This window comes from Panicum virgatum, chromosome 2N (genome assembly GCF_016808335.1).
Source record: "Panicum virgatum strain AP13 chromosome 2N, P.virgatum_v5, whole genome shotgun sequence".
Taxonomy (NCBI): domain Eukaryota; kingdom Viridiplantae; phylum Streptophyta; class Magnoliopsida; order Poales; family Poaceae; genus Panicum; species Panicum virgatum.
The window spans coordinates 64,580,077-64,601,252 of NC_053146.1; the positions used below are offsets into that span (position 1 = coordinate 64,580,077).

General features: G+C 48.0%; 2 protein-coding genes across 20 annotated transcripts; one reads left to right on the forward strand and one right to left on the reverse strand.

Annotated features, from left to right (window-relative positions):
- The first annotated feature begins 206 nt into the window (after nucleotides 1-206).
- On the forward strand, nucleotides 207-8,315 carry LOC120658629. Of its 19 annotated transcripts, XR_005668749.1 has the most exons (7): nucleotides 210-625; nucleotides 1,487-1,628; nucleotides 2,037-2,158; nucleotides 2,484-2,613; nucleotides 7,076-7,224; nucleotides 7,667-7,746; nucleotides 7,848-8,315. XR_005668749.1 is itself a non-coding variant. In XM_039936902.1 (4 exons), exons 1-4 carry the CDS (start codon nucleotides 1,507-1,509, stop codon nucleotides 7,243-7,245), a joined length of 486 nt encoding a protein of 161 aa, XP_039792836.1. In that variant the 5' UTR covers nucleotides 210-1,506; the 3' UTR covers nucleotides 7,246-7,392. The 19 variants fall into 19 exon arrangements, 1 of the variants encoding a protein (XP_039792836.1); XR_005668760.1 differs by having other exon boundaries at nucleotides 207-1,628; nucleotides 2,085-2,158; nucleotides 2,402-2,613; XR_005668757.1 differs by having other exon boundaries at nucleotides 208-1,628; nucleotides 2,085-2,158.
- Nucleotides 8,316-9,612: 1,297 nt separating this feature from the next.
- Nucleotides 9,613-15,371, reverse strand: LOC120658517 (protein IMPAIRED IN BABA-INDUCED STERILITY 1-like). The gene is made up of 9 exons (XM_039936766.1): nucleotides 14,082-15,371; nucleotides 13,216-13,500; nucleotides 12,813-13,130; nucleotides 12,313-12,540; nucleotides 11,487-11,584; nucleotides 11,063-11,171; nucleotides 10,383-10,928; nucleotides 10,165-10,297; nucleotides 9,613-10,049 (listed from the first exon to the last, which is right to left on the reverse strand). The coding sequence occupies exons 1-9, from the start codon at nucleotides 14,466-14,468 to the stop codon at nucleotides 10,030-10,032; spliced, it is 2,124 nt and encodes a 707-aa protein (XP_039792700.1). The 5' UTR covers nucleotides 14,469-15,371; the 3' UTR covers nucleotides 9,613-10,029.
- Between the last annotated feature and the right edge of the window lie 5,805 nt (nucleotides 15,372-21,176).

Sequence of the window (21,176 nt, forward strand, 5' to 3'; positions counted from 1 at the left end):
AGCCTGTCGTCGCGCCCTCCGCCTGCCGCTCCCGGCTCGCCCAGCGGATTGCTGGCTCGCTCTTCTCCTCTTCCACGCGGCGCCCCAGTGCGCAGAGGTAGAAATCAGGGCGTGCGTAGCTAGCCAGGCGTTGGCCCCAGGCCCGCGCGCGACCAGGCCGAGGCCATGGCGCGGTGGCTCCCGCGAGCCGGCGGAGGCCGACCACCGAACAGCCACGCCAATCCGACGGGCCTCCCTCGGCCGCGCGGCCCGGTGTTGCTCCTCAGCCTGGCATCGCCTGGGCCGTGCTCTTGCGCCGCCGGCAGCTGCCGCGTCTGGACGCGGCTCGCCCTCCACTTGGTTGCCACCCTTCCTCCTCTCTGCCGCGCTCTGCTCTATGCCTGCCGCACCGCCCGCTCCTCCCTCTCCACCTGCAGCACGGTCCGCTGCCCTCTGCCACCTGCCTGCCCGCCGGCCACCGACCTGCGCTCGCCCGACGCGTTGCCGCTGCCCGCTCTCCCTGCCGTAGTCTCAACCTCCCGCTCTTCCACTCCTCATCTCCCCTTCCCTTCCCTCCCTGCTTTCCTCCCCATCACCTACCCCTATCTGGTTCCTCCCGCGAGCTCGACAGCCTGCGGCCCACGCCGTAAGTCCTCTTCACTCTCACCATGGTTGCTCCTCCACCGCCTGACGATCCCCCTCAGCTCCTCGCACACGTCGCCTTCACCGGCTGGGCTACTGCCGTTTCTCCATCTCGCTCCCACGCTATGGTGGCGCCATGCCAGCTCCCTCTGCCCCTCCTTGACCAAGCCTCAACCTAAATAGATTATGATGAGAAAGAACGAACCTTGATCTGGTCTGGGACATACAAAAGAAAGAGCATTCAGAAGGCGTAACCAGACCTTGATCTGCTATGGGAGCGTGAAAAAGGAGCCTTCAGCCAGAGCCATCCAGACACAATATGCATATCCAGGAACACTCACAGCTTCTCCCCTGGAATCTGGGATCATAAATTAGCTACCCTCGGAATGTATTTCTTGACAAATGGTGAAGTAGCGGCTTAGTTCCTGATGGCACAAACCCAAAACATGAACATAGTAACAATTCATTTATTGACTAATATGCACAAATTAATCATTATTGTGTTATCTAATATGAAACTTCAATGTTAAATATTTCCGTTCCCCAACAATTCAGACTTTATAATAATTTTTCGATTCTGCAATCATTGTTGTTTAGCTACAAACCTGTTGCTAGGCGGTTGCTCTGCACTGCATACTTCTTGCATCACTGGTTAAGTGTCATGTTTTAGAATTTAGATACTACACAAATATTAGCATAATTCCATTAACTGGTGTAGTTCACTCGAACAAGATATTGTGCTACCTTAGACTGAATATTGTGCAATATGCTCCTTTTAAATTACTGTCAACTGTGTATTGTTCACTTCTAATTTCCATGTATACTCATGTCTATACCATTTGCTTGTTGAAATGGCTTACTGCAGGTTACATTTTCAGATGAATTATGCATCTCGAAAAAGATACCATTATTGGCAATGTGATGATGAGTCAATTGGTTGGATTGGCTGATGACTGGAGTTCAATTTCGCTTAAGATTACTGAGGCTTATGAACTCTCAGTTTGCAGGTAACTATTTTCAGTGACCTCTTTTTCTCTGATATATATGATATTTTTATTTCGCCAAACACAAACCTCAAACTTTTAATCCTAATCCTATAGTTTGCCAGTTTTCTAAGATCCACCATTATCAGCAAAATAATTTCAACTTTGATGACTGCCATTTCAGAACAAAGTGTTTTCAATAATAATTGTGTGCTGATATCTTCGGATTCAGTCCATCCTGATTACATTCTAAATGATACTCTTTCCAACTTTAACAATACCACTGCATATTGGATTGATGGTACAAGGCGTGACCTGTCTTAATTAATGCATCCAGAAACATCTGAATAATTTTTGCTTAGTAGTTAGTCCAATATTTTCAATGTAAAATAGGACATGCACTAAATATTTGTGGACTTGCTCTCATCACAGCATGCATCTGATGGGACTTTTAATGTTCAATCATTTCAACTGCAACAGTTCAAAGCAGATGCCTTAAGTTTGGCAAATATCTTCTTTGGAAACCACAAGAGAACACTGCATTAATAGTTAAGGTACTTTTTGCTCAAGTTTTTTTTCTTCCTACTAAGATTACTGTTTTCCTAGGATGCTATGCATTATACTTTGCTCTGACAGACTCAACTGCTGCATTAGCAGATATCCAAATTGGTCTGATTTAAATGGGTTCAAAAAAATACTATATGCTTACAAGATGATAACTATATCTGTTAGTAAGCAAAAGAGGGGTAAAAAATACTATATGGGTTCAAACAAAATACTAAAAATAACAGCCACAGGTCCCCGCTTTGGCTCTAGCGATCGCTGACGGGTTTTCGCTCTGCTTGGCCGCTGCTGCCGGCGACGCGACGCAATAAGCAGGCGTTGGCAAGTTGTGCCTGCTGCTGCAGTTCACCGACAAGCGCTTCCAGTCTGTCCACGACCTCAGTCCTCACCATCGGCGTCGAGTTCGGGGCGGATGACCACCATCGAGCTCCAGATTTGGGACACGGTGCGTATGCCTCCCTTTCTCTCCGCCCTCTGCTGCTACTTTCCTTCGTTCGTTGGTAGCAGCAGCCGCCTCCTCACGCCATGTCTTCACTGCCGTGGGGAAGAAATTGAGCATCGCTGCCACCATAAAGAAGGCAAGCACTCAGCGCCCACCACATGCTCGACCAAATGCTTACAAGGTTCAGCTCTGTTAAGTATAAAACCGAGTTCAAATAGAACAAGTAGTTATGTCAAATATAGAAATACATGTGGTACGAAGATTATAACAAAACGGTTGTCGTGTGATTTATTAACAAACTGCAGGACCATCAATGAGGGGAACCCAGCACAAGTCACGAGATAAAAGGAATGATCTAACAAAATGGGGCATTCATCTGCTGCATGATTTTCAGGGATGAATAATGATTAGTGGCAAAAACAGTGTATGAGAAAAGGAGAGAATGAAACCTGCTGCATCTCTTCATCTGGATCACTCATTGGTTCAACCCATGCAACTGTTACATTTAGACATCTGCCAAAAATACCTTGACTTGAAAGCTTTCTGTATGACTATATCTAGCTCCTTCAACTGGTTGTGCATCACGTTTGAATGCTCCTTGATGTGGATCTGTAGCAGTTTGGTCCTTCCTTCTCTCTGTGTTGCTGCGTTTGACAAAGGATCATACTCTGATCTACAACTCATTTGTATATCAAAGTGGATTGGTCTAGCAACTGTAGAAGTAGGACCTAGGTAGCAGGATTAACTTCTAGCTTACTGTAGCAGCACCGTCCAAATTAAACCGGCTTAAATGCACTAATCATCATCTTAATACTTAATCAAGTTACTGTGCACTTAAAACGGTGTAACCTGACAGGCTGTCGGGTAAATCCCGATTAAACTACTGTACTCCAGGATCACAATTGCACTTAGACCCGTACGAAGACGAGCACAGGTGATACCAGCATACAGAAATCTTCAAATTAATTTACAACACAGGTTTTACATAAAAGGTTCGAATACAAACGACAGAGTTTAAAACACAGCGGAAGTTTAAAACTGAGTTCGAAATACAATACGATAACCACGACGACGATACAAGGTGAGCTCCACATCCTGCCCACCGATGTGATGCCAACCTGCCCGATCTTCATGTGGAAGACGGGGCCCACTCGACGGTCCAACCCGGAGGCAGCGGCTGTCCAATCCAGGACGCGCAGATCTCCTCGAAGTCAGCGGGGACACAACCTGTTAAGAAGGGTTACAACAACAACCCTGAGTATACTAATACTCAGCAAGGCTTACCCGACTTTGGGTATGCTTAGCCCATTATCTAGACATGCAAAGCTTTTTGGCTCTGGAGTTCTTTTGCTGAAAGGCTGCTAGAAGTGAATCCTTACTTTCAATATTTTAGCTCCATTTAGTATACCAAGTATTAACTAAATTCGCCTAATCATCTAGAGCACACATGGTGGAACAGATTATCTTTCAGCAACTACCAAACCAGCCTTTTTCCATTCCGTTTTCATTCCACTTTCTTACTACGATGTGACAAAGACATCAAGGCTCTCATAACCGCGAGTCACGGCGAATCGATCCGATTTAACCTTGCAAGGTGGACCTAACTCACACGACGCATGTAAACCCCGTCGGATCACGCGCGTCAACTATTTCCATCATTAGCACGGCATCTGAACTACGCCCGCTAAAACCCAGGTGATGGCCCCTCGCGGTGAACTCCCGGAGAACCCGGAGGCGGCATCCTATCCAACACCCGCCAACTCCCACGCCCAGCGTAGCATGACGGAATTCAAATCACCGCTGTAAAGTGGTACACAGCTTACCGGTTTCGACTACCTCCTACTTCCGGTATGTGGTTAGTACTGTTCAATCCTCGATCAACACTGCCAACAACGGAACGGTCCTCAATCGACACAGGCGGAGATTCCTTTTCATCCATTCTATACCATTAATCCAACTCATTTCCGCCCGGTCTCCATTTCTCTTTACTCAACAACTCATTTCAAAGCCATAGCTAAGGAATCAAGATCCTAAAACTCGCGAGTGATAGCAATCACTCGACTTCTACCGGAATCCTACTTAGCGGAGCATTGCTAACGATACCTGCACACTAGTATGGTCTCATAGGTACCTAGGGAGAACATGCATACTAGGGTTTCATACAACTCCTAAAACTTAAATGCACAAATACTTAAATAAACATTGAATAATTTAAATTATGGTTATGCTCCGGGGCTTGCCTTGCAGGTCAGCGGGGTTAACAAAAACCTCTGGAGTGGGCTCAACGGCATCCTTCTGCGGCTCTTCTGCTCGTGGCTCCTGGACCGGCTCAGCAACTAGCTCGTGGATAGCTTCGTTCGTGGCGTCTACACGAATAAAAATTATGCCATGCACAATTAGAACACAATGCAATGCATGAGTGCTTCTGATGCGATGGCAATTTCAAAACATTTTAGCCTGAAGTGTTTCCTTCCAAAAACAACTACTAAAATTAGCTTAAAGCATCATGGATTAAAACCGATACTTGCTTTGCTAAAGTTACACCTGCAAGAAAAATAAACCACTAACAACATTGAAATAAAGAAAAGAGCAAGGCTAGGGCAAAATATAAGCAAAACCCTAACTTGCAAACATGACCTAGCAACAATATTTAACCAGCTCAACGAGAAGCAGTAAAGCCTGCCACCCAAATTTTTCCAACAATTATTGCTGCTAACAAAGCATTTAAAACCCTAGCAAGGTAAACAAAATATAAACAGATCTACCCAAAAGTGCATAGCAACAGGTCATGAAACTTTTACAATGGGCTACACATGAAATGAGTAAGCCACTGCGAATTTTCCATAATTTTTAGAGCCCTAGAACAACCGGTAATAAATAAATTAGGTTTAACGCAAACCAAAATTTCAACAGAGCAAAAGTGATAAAATGCATGCTTAAGTATTTTTCCTCTGAAGATCATGATTTTAGAAAGCTAACAAAATTTACTTTGCATTTTTAGGATTTTTCTTCATTTTTCTACAAATTCTAGAAGTTTTCAGCCAATATAACTAAAATTTAGAAACACTAAAAAGATAAAAGGGGGGGCTGACAGCCGGGCCCCACATGGCAGTGGGCGCCGGCCCAGCTCGCCCCCCTTCCTCTGCTTTACGCGCGCCGTGCACCACGACCGTGGCCGGCGGGGCGGCCAGCACCGCGGCGGCGGTGGCGTCCTGGCCCGCCCGCTGCTCGCCGGCGGCGCGGCCTGGCCCGCCCGCGGCCTAGGCAGCTCAGCGGAGCCACCGCCCGCGGCGGCGCAGGGGGGGCACGCGCGCAGCGCGGCTAGCGGCGGCGCAGGGGGCAGGGCAACGGCGGCGGCGGCGTTCCGGCCCGGTCAGGGCCGGTCGGCGGCGGAGGCGGGCGGCAGCGCGGCTAGGGGTTCTAGGCGGCCCTAGGGCGCGCGGCAGCGGCGCACGGGGAGGCGCAGGGAGACCCGGCGGCGTGCGCGGGCGGCGCACCACGCGGGCGCGGCGGCCAAACGGCGGCGGCGCAGAGCGGATTCGGGTGGGAAAGAAGTCGAGGAGCACGAGTAGGGTGCGGCCGAGCTCACCGTGGATCGATTTTGCGCGGAGGAAGGCCGGAAGGGGGTCGTCGACGTGAGGGGTGAAGCTCGGGGCGGAGCTTGACGAAGGTCGGTAATGGCGGCCGCGTTCTGGAGCTTGACTTTGGCCGGGGTAGGGCACGGCCGCGTTCGTGGAGGGATGGAGTGGTTTAGGGGCGAGGTGCAGTGGGTTGGAGCGCGACGAATCGAGCTACGGCGGCGAAGATTTGCCGGTGCGACGAGCGGCGGCGGTTTCGCTCGGTGCTGCTCGCTCGAGCTCGGCTCGTCGTGCACTGAGGAGGAGAAAGGAGGATTGGGACGGCACGGGAAGCTTCGAGGCGTCCGTGAGAGGAGAAGAGCGGCGTCGGGCGCGATTGCCGACGCGTGGACGCGCTCGCCGGCGACCACAGCGGCGGTATGGGCGTCGGGGCACAGTGTCGAGCACAGGAGGGGCACTGTTTGCTCGTTTAAATGATTTTAGCCCGAGTTTGACCAGTTGAAACTCCAATTTTCATATAGGAACTTGAAATTTGGCCAAAATAAAAGTTGTAGAGGAAGGAAAGATCTACAACTTTCGTTTTGGGCGAAAATTGATTTGGAGCTCGGATTGATGATAAAAACGAGATTGAAAACGGCTAAGCAGATGTTTACTAAGCGAACACGATTAGCGTTAACGACAACTTGAGTCCACGATTAACGAGATAAATCTTGATTAGCGAGCACAATTAACACAGGGGTGTTACACTTACCTCCTGGAAGTTTGCTTTCCTGTCAGTTGATGCTAACTTGTATTTCCTTTACTGTAGACTGCATCTAAAAACTGATTGCTTCTTGGTGTGATAATATGTGAATGATTATTTTTGCCTATGCCATTTTGTATTTCAGGCTATCATCCCATCGTCATGAGTCATGACAGGCCAAACAAGGATGATGATGAATTGGAGAGTATGAAGAAGGACAATGACACTAAAGCTCACCTGGACAACGCTTGTCTTTGCACCTACAGCCTTGCTGGCAGCCAAGTCTATGATCTGGTACTGCTGGTACCTTCCTGAGCTCATGATATGAGTTGTTTTCAACAATACACATATCACATATTTGATAGTTAATATTTCACATTTCTGCTAGAGATTGTTTTACTACTCCTAGGATATATCCTACCATTTCTGCTTGCCTGGTTAATCATGTACTTGACCGGTCGAGTATGATCGCAAACTGGTATTTAGGATGTCCAATTGCTGTGGCATAATTTTCTTCCATGATGAAAACCTTGCGGCTTGCTGAGCTCTAAAGTTGCAATATAATGGATATTCCTTGTTCTTTGTCAGTCGCCCCCACGCTGGTGAAATTCGTGTTAGCTAAACATTCTCACATTAGGCCAATTTTCAGTTCGAGCTACTGTTATATGAAATGGCCACGTGACCACATGGATCATCGATCCGATCTGATGCGATTATCTTTTAACATTACAAGCAGGCAAAGAATCATTCAGATCCATAACTAGATCATACTAAAGAGGGCGGCGTTGGTGCTCTTTTGGTCTACGATATCACCAGGTAATTACATCCCAAAGTTTGCTTGGGCAGTCTTTTTATGCTCACCTGAATCATGCTGATAGTACCATTGGAATCCATGTTGGATTGATTCCACAAGGAAGACTTTCAATCACCTCGCGAGCTGTCCGGAGGATGTGAGGCAGCACGCCAACGCCAACATGACGATAATGCTGATTGGGAACAAATGTGATCTGTCTCACAGGCGTGCAATGAGCTACGACGAAGGCGTGCAGTTTGCAAACGAACATGGCCTGATCTTCATGGAGGCATCTGCAAAAACCGCACAGAACATCGAGGAGGTCATGCTTGGTTCTGGTGTGTTGGACATATGTGCAGTTAAGAACATTCAAAATTTTCTCATCTGGATATTTAAACGAAGGCATTTGTTAAGACTGCTGCAGCAATCTACAAGAAAATTTCATTACTTTTCCTCTGCTTAGGAAAAAACATAATGAGCCCCTTCGATGTTACTTTAAGCATCATTTACGCATATACTCATGTACCTTCTGACTTCTGTCCCATGTTTACTACATATGGATTGAAATCTTACGAGGTCCATCGAAGCATAAGTCTCTACTTCCCATCTTGTACAAAGCTCATCATCTTTTCCTAAGAGCCTTTATATATGGAAAGGTTGGAGTAATGATAACCAAACATAGAAGCTGGAACCTAAAGACCTTACACTCATTTAGTTTCTATAATTAATGCCACCAACATATATATTGCACATATTTGTCAAGATACAAGCATTCATGAGATATTTCTACAATTGGAATTACTTTACAAAGCTTTATTTGTCTCATGTTTGTATATGATATCAGTAATTTTTTCATGCAATGGATCCTATCACAAATATAATATTTCTCTATTTCAATCATTTGATCTATTCCATCATACATATGGTTAAGATTTCTGAATCACTCTGCTTGAAGTCAGATGTTGTGGTCTACTCTGAATGATGACACCGTGGAGAATCATGCTTGCTGTTCAATACTCTTAAATATACCAAGCATGGTTGTAACACCTGAAATTGCCCTATCAGAAATCATGCAATCAGTAAAGATAAAAGATTAGAAATGATGAGAGCAGTCTGAAAATCTGAAACAATAAATATTCTATGCACGAACTAAAGCCCGCATCAACTACAAACATATGATGCGAAATACAGCCGACACACTGGCCATACGCGACAACGCCGCGACCATTTCTAGTTGTTCCGGATTCCGGAAGCAGTCGATCCGTGCGAGCAGCACATGCACATGCTTCTGAATCCATGGTTGTTGCGCAACGTCCAACTGGCTCGCGTCAGAGTTCAGGCTTGCGGTTCAGATGCCAGGCAGCGCTGGACACCTGAACCAGACCAGAAAACAGCAACACGACGCCAACGGGATTATTTGCCAGCGAGAGATCCAGTGCTCGTACAGCAGCGGAGTATAAGCACAATGCAACAGTCGCACCATGGTGTTGTAGCTATTGGTTCCATCTGCACTCAGATACGCATCTTTTGGGCATGCTATGTCAACGGCTACATCTTCATAATACTACACGAATTTGTACTAGTAAAACGTATCTCATGGGTTACTTTGAAAATTTCAGCAGCAGCAACATGTAACAGATGCATGTAAATTGGCGTTACAGGCTTTATCATATTATAGTCAGAGTTACGGCATAGCGGATTGAAATTTCTAGCTAAACGAACAGATCTTGTGGTTCCCTTCATAGTTAAGGCTTTGCAGTTGCAATGCCAGAGACGCCGAACCATCAAGAACACAGCAACCTGATGCTTTCCTGGTTCCTTCTCACCAAGATGCCAACCGAGCGGTTGGATTGATAGTTGCCAGAGAGAGGCGCTAGTGCGGCAGAGCATGATTAAAGATTATTTGATTTTACCTTTTCTTTACAAAGTCTACCTTTACAACAATCGCGTCATGGTGCGGTGGTTATTGGTTCGGACTGCACGATGGTCTGAATATTTGATCGACCACAGCGGCTCCTCAGCTGTTAACTGCTCCTTCTACACAAAAAGGATGCAAACATAGGCGTCCTCGGGGAATCTACAACCCACGCCAAAGTAATACAAATCTAGTGGAGGCACAGTTTCTCAAATTTTGCGGTGAGCTGGGGCCATCTCTTGTTTTTTATGCTTTCAGTCAACAGTTCAATCGTCAGCAGCAGTTGCCAGTTCCCGGACTCTGACAGTAAAGGCCATCAGAAACTGACATGCTCTCCACTTCTCTATGCATCAAGCTTCTCCAATCAAAAGAAATGGTCAAACATTTGCTCTCACTTGTCCAGCTTTCTTCCTGCCACCATATAATCAGGCAACCATCAATTATGATTCACACACAAGAGTATCAGAACAAGCAACAGGGGCAATGCACTGAGAAAAGGTATACAACAATTCTGAAAAAGAATTACCTCTCCTGAACCATGATGTCCGAACGACTTGTCGGATGTGGCGCTCATGCTTCTGCAACAGTTCATCGACCTTGTGTGACTGGGACAACAAAGGGCCTGAGTATTCAACCTTCTCTTCTTGATCATGGTCGCCCTGGAGTTTCAAATGGCATATTAGTTACAACTTTGTTGATATGAAGGTAGAAACCAATATCAAGTAAATGATTGAATCAACTCACCTTGAAGCTATTCTTTGATGAGAGGGTGCCCCCAAGATACATCGCGTTTGAGAAGTTCTGAGAGTGGTAAGTGTCGCAAGAATCAAATGAATCTGGACGCTCCAACTGTGACCACTTCTTCAGGACTGCACGCTTTGCTACATCATGAGGCTCCCGGTCTCGGACTTTGGAGTCGACGCGTGATATTGATATGGGTACATCTCTGCTAGGTAGCTCCCTCAGGCCAATGTTTTCTTTAGCTTGGGACTTGCTGTCCTGATCGACGTCACCAGGAAATTGGCCTCTTGAACTAGATCTCGTCCGTGATTTAGCAAAAGAGCAATCCTCCTGTGGTCTTTTGGCCCATGCAAAGCCACTAGATGAAGAAAAACTCAATGGCCCAGAGAAAGGGACTTCCTCCCGTGAGTTTTTCTTAACATGCCGAGTCCTTTCTCTAACATGGACTGGCATTGGTTGTATGTCTGCAAATAGCTTTGCATCACCATTCAGTTTCACGCGATTCTGTATTGTGCCATCCTTGGTTCCATTTACATTGGTTTTGGACTCCTAAAACAAGAAAGAAAAGCATGAGATTTGAAGAATAATGTTACCATCAAATTAAATATCTATACAGCTGGGCTAAATCGATCTTCTGATAACATTTGATGAAGCATCCAGTCATAGAAAAAACTGAAGGATACCTCTGTGTTATTTATTTGCTTAGGTACTGCACTAGGTTCTCTTGCTGCTCTGCTGAGCCTTGAGGACTTCTTGGATGCTTCAGTGCCATGCCCTCTGCTGGCTTTTCTCCTGGAAAAGCAAAAGGAAGAGAGAGAAATTAAGGTTTTCGCTAGACTAGGGCAGCGTTCAAATTAAAAGGAATAACTTTTTCTGTTCAACTTCCAGCTATCAAGATTCCTAAAGATAACAACACAACTATGTTTCGGTGTTGGGAGCTGCTCAGCAAAAGATGGTATTTCAATTTGTGAAACATTTGTACAGAAGCAATAAATAATAAATAACACATCCTCAGTTTCCTTTTCCTTTTTTTTTTGCAGAAAACAAATCCTCAGTTTCTGACTTCCTTTTCTCAAAAAAACTGGTTCTACATTTAACAAAGCCTACCTGAGCGCATCTTCTCGTAACTTTGCATCCATCTCCTTGTTGGGTGTATATTTAGGCAAGCTCGACGGTTCACATGCATACGGTTTTGTCCTGAAAAACTGTACAAAAATAAACAGGATAAATCGCCCACTACCATGAGCTGTGTGATTCCTATAGAATTTATTTCTGCCTGCACTAAACCTAAGGATTTCTTGCTCATAGGCCCTATGCTAATGCCATGTGAAAAGATAGATGCACCAAACTAAATGAAAGTTACACTGACAGTAATTTTCTGCAATCTGCATTGCTCTTGAAAATTTAACTTACAATATTACAATTCAGATGATCTACAAGCCTACTAATTTGAAAATCTGTTATATTCTTGAATTATTTTTTTGATAACAATATGAGTAAAAAATAATATTTTCCTGATGGATAACAAAAAGAAAAAGGCAGTAGAACAGATCAGCAAATTTCAATAAACCAACACCTTAAATTCCAAAGTTCAAATACAATGTTTTTTTTTCCAATATGTCGCCATTTATACATTTTTCTAGAACAATGCAGGAGAACTGCGTGTATGTCACCATTTATACACGAGTGAAGGATAACAATATGACTATATGAGTAAAAAATAATATTTTCCTGATGGATAACAAAAAGAAAAAGGCAGTAGAACAGATCAGCAAATTTCAATAAACCAACACCTTAAATTCCAAAGTCCAAATACAATGTTTTTTTCCCCCAATATGTCTCCATTTATACATTTTTCTAGAACAATGCAGGAGAACTGCGTGTATGTCACCATTTATACACGAGTGAAGGATATTACATGATGCAGTCTTACCTCAGATGAAAGAGCACCTGATGCAGTGCCGCGCTTGTAGGGCTCCACCGACAGAAGAGTTTCTAGTAAACTCAATGCATTTTCTGGTACCTCTTTAAAAACATCTCGAAGGGTACTAGGATATGGATGATGCGGTTTAAATATTGTTGCATGAGGTAACTTTGACTTCTTCCAATAATCATCAGCAGGGGAACCACATAGCTTAAAAATCTTGTGCAGCTGCTCCACCTGAAAAATGGAAGAGATTCTATATCATATTTACACAATAGGGAATTTAAAACTCCTGGCAAACTAAAGTGGGAGATTTTATTAAAAATAGAAAATAGAAAGAGGACACAAAATGAAACTTTTGTTTTCTAATGAATCAGGAATTCAGGATTGGAGGAAAACCGCAAGTACAGAATCTGTTACAGAACCAGATCCCACAAAAACATGAAGAATCAGGCCCACCAGCAGATGCAGGAAATGAACTCTATTAATTAATGTAACCAAATAATTACCTCGGTTCTTCCCTGCAATATAGGTTTGCCACGGAACATCTCAGCAAATACACACCCAATACTCCACAAATCAACAGCTGCATCATAGTGAGTTGATCCTAGTAGCAGTTCAGGCGGTCGGTACCACAATGTAACAACACGGCTGGTCAAAGGATGGTTTTTGCTTGGATCAAAGTAATTAGCAAGACCAAAATCAGCAATCTTTAGAATCCCTTCATTATTCACGAGCAGATTTGCACCCTTGATATCACGATGAACCACACGACGCGAATGGCAATGCTCCAGCCCTGACAGTAACTGGTTCATGTAGCACTTGAGCTGCAGTAGGTGACTGTCAGAAAACCCAGGCTAACACAGTGTAACCCCAAAGCTGAGCTGAAGACAACAAATTGCTTGAACATACCTGTGCTTCAGTGAATTTGATGTCTGGGGAGGAGCAAAGTCCAGCAAGATCGTGCTCCATGTATTCAAAAACTAGATAAAGGCTGCATGATAACCGAGAAGTAATCAAGCCTTCCAGTTTCATGACATTAGGATGATCAAGCCTTCTTAATATTTGTATCTCCCTTGCCATGAATCTAACACTCTCTGGCTCAAAATTGTCAAATCGCACCTTCTTCAGGGCAACAATCTTTCCTGTCTCAAGGTCCCGTGCCCTGAATACACTGCTATAAGTGCCTTGCCCAACCTACACACACAATGCAAGAAACAGAAGTGGTCAGACCTTTCGAGGAGATAAGAAACATGTATCTAGACGAAATTGACATATATTTACTGAGGAAGGAATGCGGGTTGACAAATCGTTCAGCACAGAACGCAATTTTATTCCCCTTGTTTCCCAATTATCTCTCCATGATTATGGTGATCACATAGAAGAAATGGTATAACGAGGTGAATACCCTATCAGAAAAGCATTTCAATAATGGAGACGACTAAGCCATGTGATGCCTCATAGGAGACACCAGATCACCCAAGTGACATCCCTTTTCTCCCTTATATCCTCATGACATTTGTCGCTTATACTAGTTTATTGTTCATGTCGTAACACCAACAATGTACTACTGAACACACAAATGATAAAGGACACCAGAAAGATACCAACCAGTTAGACCAAATTACAGTCCCAACAACTATCATCCTTACAAAGTTCCACATGCACGCAAAATTTTGTCATGGAAAATTACCCACGAGCTATTGAACTGAACCAGTCACGAAATCTCAACCGAAATGATATCACCCAGGAAAACTCAGGCGAAAGCTCCACAGTACCTTCTCCAGCTTCTCGAAGGAGTCCGCCTTGAGCGGGATCCACCCCTGGATGGCCTCCCCGGCGACGGCGCTGAGCCACGGCGGCCACCCGGCCGCCACCTGCTCCCCCTCCAGGCTCTTCCGCAGGCTCCGCAGCCGGAAGCTCCGGGACGCGGCCGGCACGGCGACGACGGCCTTTCCCTGCTCCTCGGCGTCGTCCTTGACCTTCTCCGACCTCCTCGCCGTGGACGATGAGCTGCGAAGGGAAGACACGGCCGCCGCGGGCACCGGCAACGGCACCGGACCCGAGGGCACCGGCGCGCGCGGCTGGCCCCGGTCCCTGAGCGCGCCGGACGAGTCGGCCGCCGGCGTCACCGAGACGGCGTTCTTGGACGCGACGCAGCCCATCGCGGCGGCGCACTACGAGCAGCACCAGGAGGCGCCACCAACCATACGCCGAGGTCGCCCACGGACGCACGGGCCAAGACCAGCTCGTGATCTTTACGAGCCTCTCCTCCTCCGCTCCCAAGCTCCCCCTTCGTCACGGCAGCATTGGGCTGAGAGCCGGCGGCCGCGGCGCTAAGAATCAAGAGCAGGAAATTTGACCCGTTCGCCCGCCAACCACAGGCGTCACGGGTCGAACACGGCACAAGTCAAGAACACGCCGGGAGGCCCGGGATTGACCTGGAAGACCAATTAATGATCCGACTATGACGCGGCGCGACACATCACGAAAAAAAAAAAGGAGGGGGGCGCCAGACTTTGTTGAGCACCACCGGTCACCGCCCGTCCCCGTCGCCGGACCGCCACGGCGACGCTTCCCCGTGATCGCGAGGTGTGGTCGGTCGGCTTGGGCGGCACGCGCTAGCGCAGGCACGGAGCACCCGTTGCGGCGAGCGGAAAAAGCCACGGCCTTTTCCGCAACCGCAGCGGCAGCGCGGGGGACAGATCACGAAACCGCCAGAATTACCGGCGGCGATGCCCGGAATCGGGGGGGGGGGGGGGGGGGGGGGGCGAAGGAAACGGCGCAACAGCCGAGAACGGCGAAACCGCCTCCCCCTGCCGCCGGGGCAGAAAAGGAAAGCGCCAAATCCGGCCGGAGAAACGGCAGCGGGTGGGGGGAGCTCGCCCGACTCGATCAGGGGAGGGGGGAGTGCGGGTAGGGGAATCGGAGCGGGGGGAGGCTTAAAAAGGTGGACGCCACGGGACGCGCCGGTGGCGGGAGTGATGAGATTTTCCGCGCACGCTTTCTCTTTCCGGAGGAGTCGTTGCTGGGGCGAGTGCCTCTGATGAGCTCAGGGCGGGCGGGGCCTCGGCAACTCGGCAAGGCGCCGCGCCCTGTTCTTGTAGCGAGATTAGCGGGGCGGCGTGGGGCCCGGCCCCCACCGCGGCGGCAGCCTTTTAATTTCGAGAGACTTTCCAGGTTGGGCCCCGGGTTTCCCAGGTATTCGTGCGTGGAGCAGTACAGCTGATCTGATGAATAATATTGGCCGTGTTTGGTTACAGAGGAAATTTTTCGCGTACGTTTTTCGAGAAGGGAATCTCGTATGTATGGAGTACTAAATGAAGTCTATTTATAAAAAAATTTTAAAGACGAATGTAACTTTTCGCGATGAATCTAATGACGATAATTAATTGATGATTGACCCGCGCCCGTGTAAACGGCGGCAAGCTGGTCAAACCGGCCCGGCGCGTCCGCTGCGCTGCGCTGCACGCGCGACGACGGGGCCAGGGCCGCGGGGCGCAGACGGCAGCTGCTGAGCTGCGCACTCACTGATTCCGGCGTGGAAAAATCGGGCGTCACCGCGTCATGTGCAGCGCCAACGCTTTGTCCCTGTGGCCTCTGCCGGCGCGCGCCCGTGCCACCACCCATGCGGCCCGCGGCCGCGCTGTGCTGCTGCGCGGCTGGGCTCGGGCTCGGGCTCGGCGGCGCCAGTTTCTGCTGCCATTCCTGGTGGGGCTTCTTTGTTGTATCCGAAAATGGGCGGACCGGAGATTCCACCGCGAAATTGCTTGTCCCGGTCTGTCTATTGTGTCCAACCGAGTTGACCCTTTCCGGTCAATTTAGGTCTTGTTTAGTTCCCACCCCGTAAACGCAAAAAAGTCGTAAACGTATTAAAGTGAAAAGGAATCTTACTAATTTGAAGTGCTAAATGAAGTCTATTTACAAAACTTTTTGCATGGTTGGGCTGTAAATCGCGAGACGAATATAATGAGCCTACTTAATCCATGATTTGCAACAGTGATGCTACAGTAACCATTCACTAATTATTGCTTAATCATGTATTAATTAGCATCATTAGATTCGTCTCGCGATTTACAATCCATCTGTGAAAAAAGTTTTGTAAATAGACTTCATTTAGTACTTCAAATTGGCCCTTAGAGAAAAACTAGTGCAGAAACACCTATGGTTTTGCTGGCCTTTTCACTTCTTTCTACTCCTAGAATGCGTTTTTTTACTGTAGGACAGTCGTCTTCGGTCGGGGGTGGTAGCTGCAACAATCTATTTAAGTCGGTTTTAGTGAAAGTGTTATCGAGACAGTTATCAAGATTATCGTTGGTGTCCAGACCTCGCGGCCTGGCGCCAACTAATAATCGATGTTGCGCGTCCCTAATCTTAGATGGTTGATACAAGAGGTAACACAGCAACGCATGGGTTTATCCTGGTTCCGGCCATGTGGCCGTACGTCCCTAATCCTATATTATCTTGCACCGGAGTGCCTGTAGTAGGAGAGTACAAGCGAGGCGAGAGAGGGAAGGAAGCTCCCAGGTCTCTGCTAGAGGAGGAGATGATTGAGGCAAGTGCCAATGTCGGGAGAGTGAGCGAGTGCTCGCTGCGAGTTGGGCGTGAGCGAATGGATCTGTAACATCCTAGTTTTCATCACGATTAAGGGGGAATGTTGAAATATATAATGCAAACTCCTAGAAGGTTCTATAAAAATAAGGATAAATCATGACATAATTTTATTCACCATGACAAAGTTCTAGAATGTTCCACAAGAATCATAAGAAGACATGAAGCTTGGATATTTTCTTGTCATAGTAAAATTTAGAATTTTCTAGAAATAGATATTTGTAGGGAACTTAGATATTTATAGGGAACTTCCTAGAGTGTGACATATGTCACTCATCCAAGAGGGTATGGGTGCCTATATAAGGAGGGTGTCATCCCTTGCCATGCCATACTACTCCACTCCATCCCACACACATCCAAGGGCATGGTAGAAGTGAGCATAGGTAGAATGTGCTAGGTTAGCCACCACAAGGTGTGTGTTCCTTTGTTGCTCCAATAAGGTAACCATCTTTATAAGTGTTAGTCTCCCGGTTAAGCTTAGCATTTAGTGTATGAGTTGTGATCCATCGAAGGTTGGCTCTGTCACCCGGGATCACAAAAGGGTCTGGGCTTCATCGAAGGTTGTCTCTGCCACCCGAAAGCCAGCTTCATCTGTTGGTAGGCTCTGCCTCCCGAAAGCAAAAGACGGCTCTGCCGTCAAAAGGACCCGGTACACTAAGTAACTAGAAGCCGACCGACTCTGAAGTGAGTTGGTGTAGATCCTCAACTTAGTAGGGCCACCTCAATTTCCAACAATCACTAAAATAAAACTTAGGTTGCAATTAAACTAGTAACGTAAAATAATACTAACATTATACGAGGTATTACATAACTACTAGGCAAACTATTTTATACTCTTGCCTTGCGTTAGTACATTCGTTCCATTCAGTAACAAGCATACGCATGCTTGCACCTACGACAGAAAAATCATCTCGTCTCTTTCCATAAAAGCCTCTCGAGTCACCGTACCATGCCATAATTCCCAAACAATCATGACAGCGCCTACCGCCTTTGCCATAACTTCATCATTCCCTGGAAGCCACAGAGTACCCACACCAATGACCTTGAAATGACCCGTCATGGCAGCACCCACCTCGCTATAAATCGGGGTCGCCACGCACAGTGCCGGCCGAGATTTTTTCCGCCGAACCGCCTCACCCGCTCGCTCTCGCTCGCGCACACGCGACACACCGGCCCCACAACGGGACCGCGCACTGCCGCCGGTACCACGCCGTGCCGCCCACCCCCGCGTCCCCACCTCGCCCACGCCGCTGCAACGTCCTCGACACTCGCGCCTTCAGCGCTGCCACTGTTCGCGTTGACGACGAGCTACCGCAGCCCACGCCGTCGCCCGTCCTTGCGCAACGCCGCTGCTGCTCTCCTCACCTATAAAAGGAGCAAGGCCGTGACGAGCCCCGTCACCAGCCCAAGCACACCGAGCCGCTTCACTCCGCTAGCTGAACCACTCCTCCCGAGCCCAGCTCACTCACGAGACAAAGCTCCAACAATTGGCCCTCTTCCTCGAGCTGTTCCGCGCCAAGGTGAGATGGCAGGCAGCTCTCCCGACCATTAACTCCACAACACTAATAAAGGCCCAAAACACCCACCAGGTCGTGAGCACTTAATCCAAATCATTCTACCAATCAATACTGTAAACTCAATATCTCCTTCATATCAACTCCTTTTCACGTAACTCTTTTTCCTTAACTCTCCTCAAATCATATATTATCTATTCCTCCTATTTTCATCTCCATTTGAGCTTATTTTATTGCTTGCTTGTGTTTGTTTGCCGGTTGTGCCGTTTTCGCCCGTAGATCACGGAGTGACCGAGGAGGAGCCTGCTAAGGAGCCAGAAGACCCGTACCACGAGCAGGAAGCCGCCGCCACCGACGCGTACGCAAGCGAAGGCAAGTTTCATCGACCCCTACGTGAGCGGTTGTATCCACGTGAGGACGTTTAGCTGTAGCCTGGGTCTAGGATCGATTACATATACCAGTACTTGAGTGATTGAGTGTGCCCATGCATGCATCTGAGTAGTCATGCATATCCAGAGCTGAGAATAAGATATGAAGGGATCTGGCTGAGACCAGGGCAGCTGGGTATGCTGGAGCCGGCGCTACCGTTGTGGTAGACTGGCAGGTGAGTGTTACCGTGGTGGTAGACTCGAGTTGACATGTTGAGGGATGGTTGCTGCCCTGGTGAACCGTAAGGACCGAGTTGTTTTGACATCTCACCTAGCTTACTTTAGTACGACCACAGGTTCCGGTATGGACCGGACTTAGCCTAATCCCACTGGTTAGCCTGACGATCGTGGGAATGGTTTACGGGTATAGACCATTGGGGTCAGGGCCCGAGGGTTTGTGCGGCCGGGCTGGGGCGTGACCACGGCTGGGTGTCAGCTATGTTGGTTGTCCGTTCAGGCAGTCGAGCGTGTGGGTACAGTGTACGACCTCTGCAGAGTGTATAATCCATTCGAATGGTCCGTGCCCATGGTATGGGCAGGCTACGGTGTGGTCCTGACAACTAGTGAGCCATCTATTGTGGGTTGTGTCGGGAAGAGTTGCATACCATTAGTTGCATTGCTAATACATTGTGCTCAATGTGCGTCGTGCATGTCATTTCCCCTCCCGTAGGGTGAGGTGGAGCTTGCTGAGTACTTTTGTACTCACCCCTGTTGATTTTTCTCCAGAGGATCCTGACTTTGTGCCAGAAGACTACGAGTAGATCGTGTCCGCACCCAAGCTGATCGAGTGGAGCCATGATGGATGAAGAGCTAGTCATCCATGCCGTCATGCTAGTCGTTATCCTATGGTTGTTCTGTGTAGTGTTGTGTTGTCACTTCACCCCTCGTGTACGTGTTGAATAAAGCTCTGTATGACTCTGGACTCCACTTGATGTAACATGTATTATGCCGGAGACCTTATTCGGTAATTAATACATGGTTTAGCCTTGATCTTCGGGTCAGGGTGCTCCAGGATCGAAGGGGGTTCCGCCGCTTGGGAAGGAACCCGCCTCCTCCTTTTATAGACACAAGGAGGGGTGGTGTATATGTACGGAAAATCTCCGGAGTCGGCGTCTTCTCCCCGAATCGTGGGAGAGTAGTGTACGGTTGCTGTAGAAAGTACACTGTGGAGCACTGGAGGTGTGACACCTCAGGTGTCAGTACACTTAAATACATATCACTGTACCTTATTTAACCTTAAAAGAAAAATGGGAGAAATTAATTCAAAAAGAAGGGGTCAAATAAAAGTCAAAGTAAACAAAAGAAATTGAAGGAGAAAGGAAAAAGAGTGAAAGCTACTCAAATTTCAATTCAAAAATGTGCACAAAATTTTAATTGGCTCATGAGAGGTACTTCAATTGACATGTGATCAATTGAACTTCAGCCAAAAACAAATCAAAAACTAAGTAAAATCAAAGCCCTTTTGTGCAAGATTGCAAATTTACGAATAGTTCAAAATGTGAGTTTCAAATGAACATTTGCATAATACGAAAGTTGTAGATCTTGAAAAGTTATGCAAAATTGGTATTCAACGCTCTTTCATTCGAGCCCTCAAAATAGGAGATATTTTTAGTTTACCGAGAGGTCCCTGGATTTTCAGAAATCACAGATAGGCCCTCACCTTCATCTCTCTCTCCTCCCGGTGCTCTGTTTCGCGCCGCCCGCCGTACGCCGCCGGTGGACTTCGTCCACCGCGCGCCCGCGGCCAAACGGACCCAGGGAAACCCCTCAGCGCCACCTGGCCTGCCCCTTGGCACCTCCTCACGCGCACACGCGTCCCAGGCGCGCTCCCGAGCCGCCACGCCACCCCCGCCATGCGCAGCGCCGCTGGCCGCTCCACCCGCTCGCCGTCGTGCGCCCCGGACCCAAACCCGCCTCCCCCAGACGCTACTCCCCTCGCCTAGGAGCTCCTTGGCCTATAAGTACCCCCCAGAACTCCACCATCGCGCGGCTTCTCCTCCTCCTTCTTCCTCCTCCCGCCGCTCCGCCATGGCCGGCGAGATCTAGCTCGCGCGGACCAGCCACCTCGGCCCTGCACTGCTCCATCCGACCCCCCCCCACAAGCTTCTCCACCCTCCAGTTGAGCTCCACGCGCGCGGAATCGAACCCCCTACCTCTCCCGACGCCGTTCCCCTTTTGCGCCGCCGCCGGCGAGCTCGGGCTCACCGTGGACCGGCCAGCCCAAAGGCAGACCGAGCACGACAGCTACCCCAGGCGCATCCTCAAGCTCTCGCGGTGCTCGTGCGCGCCCTGTTCCCCTACCCCGAGCTCTCCTTCACCT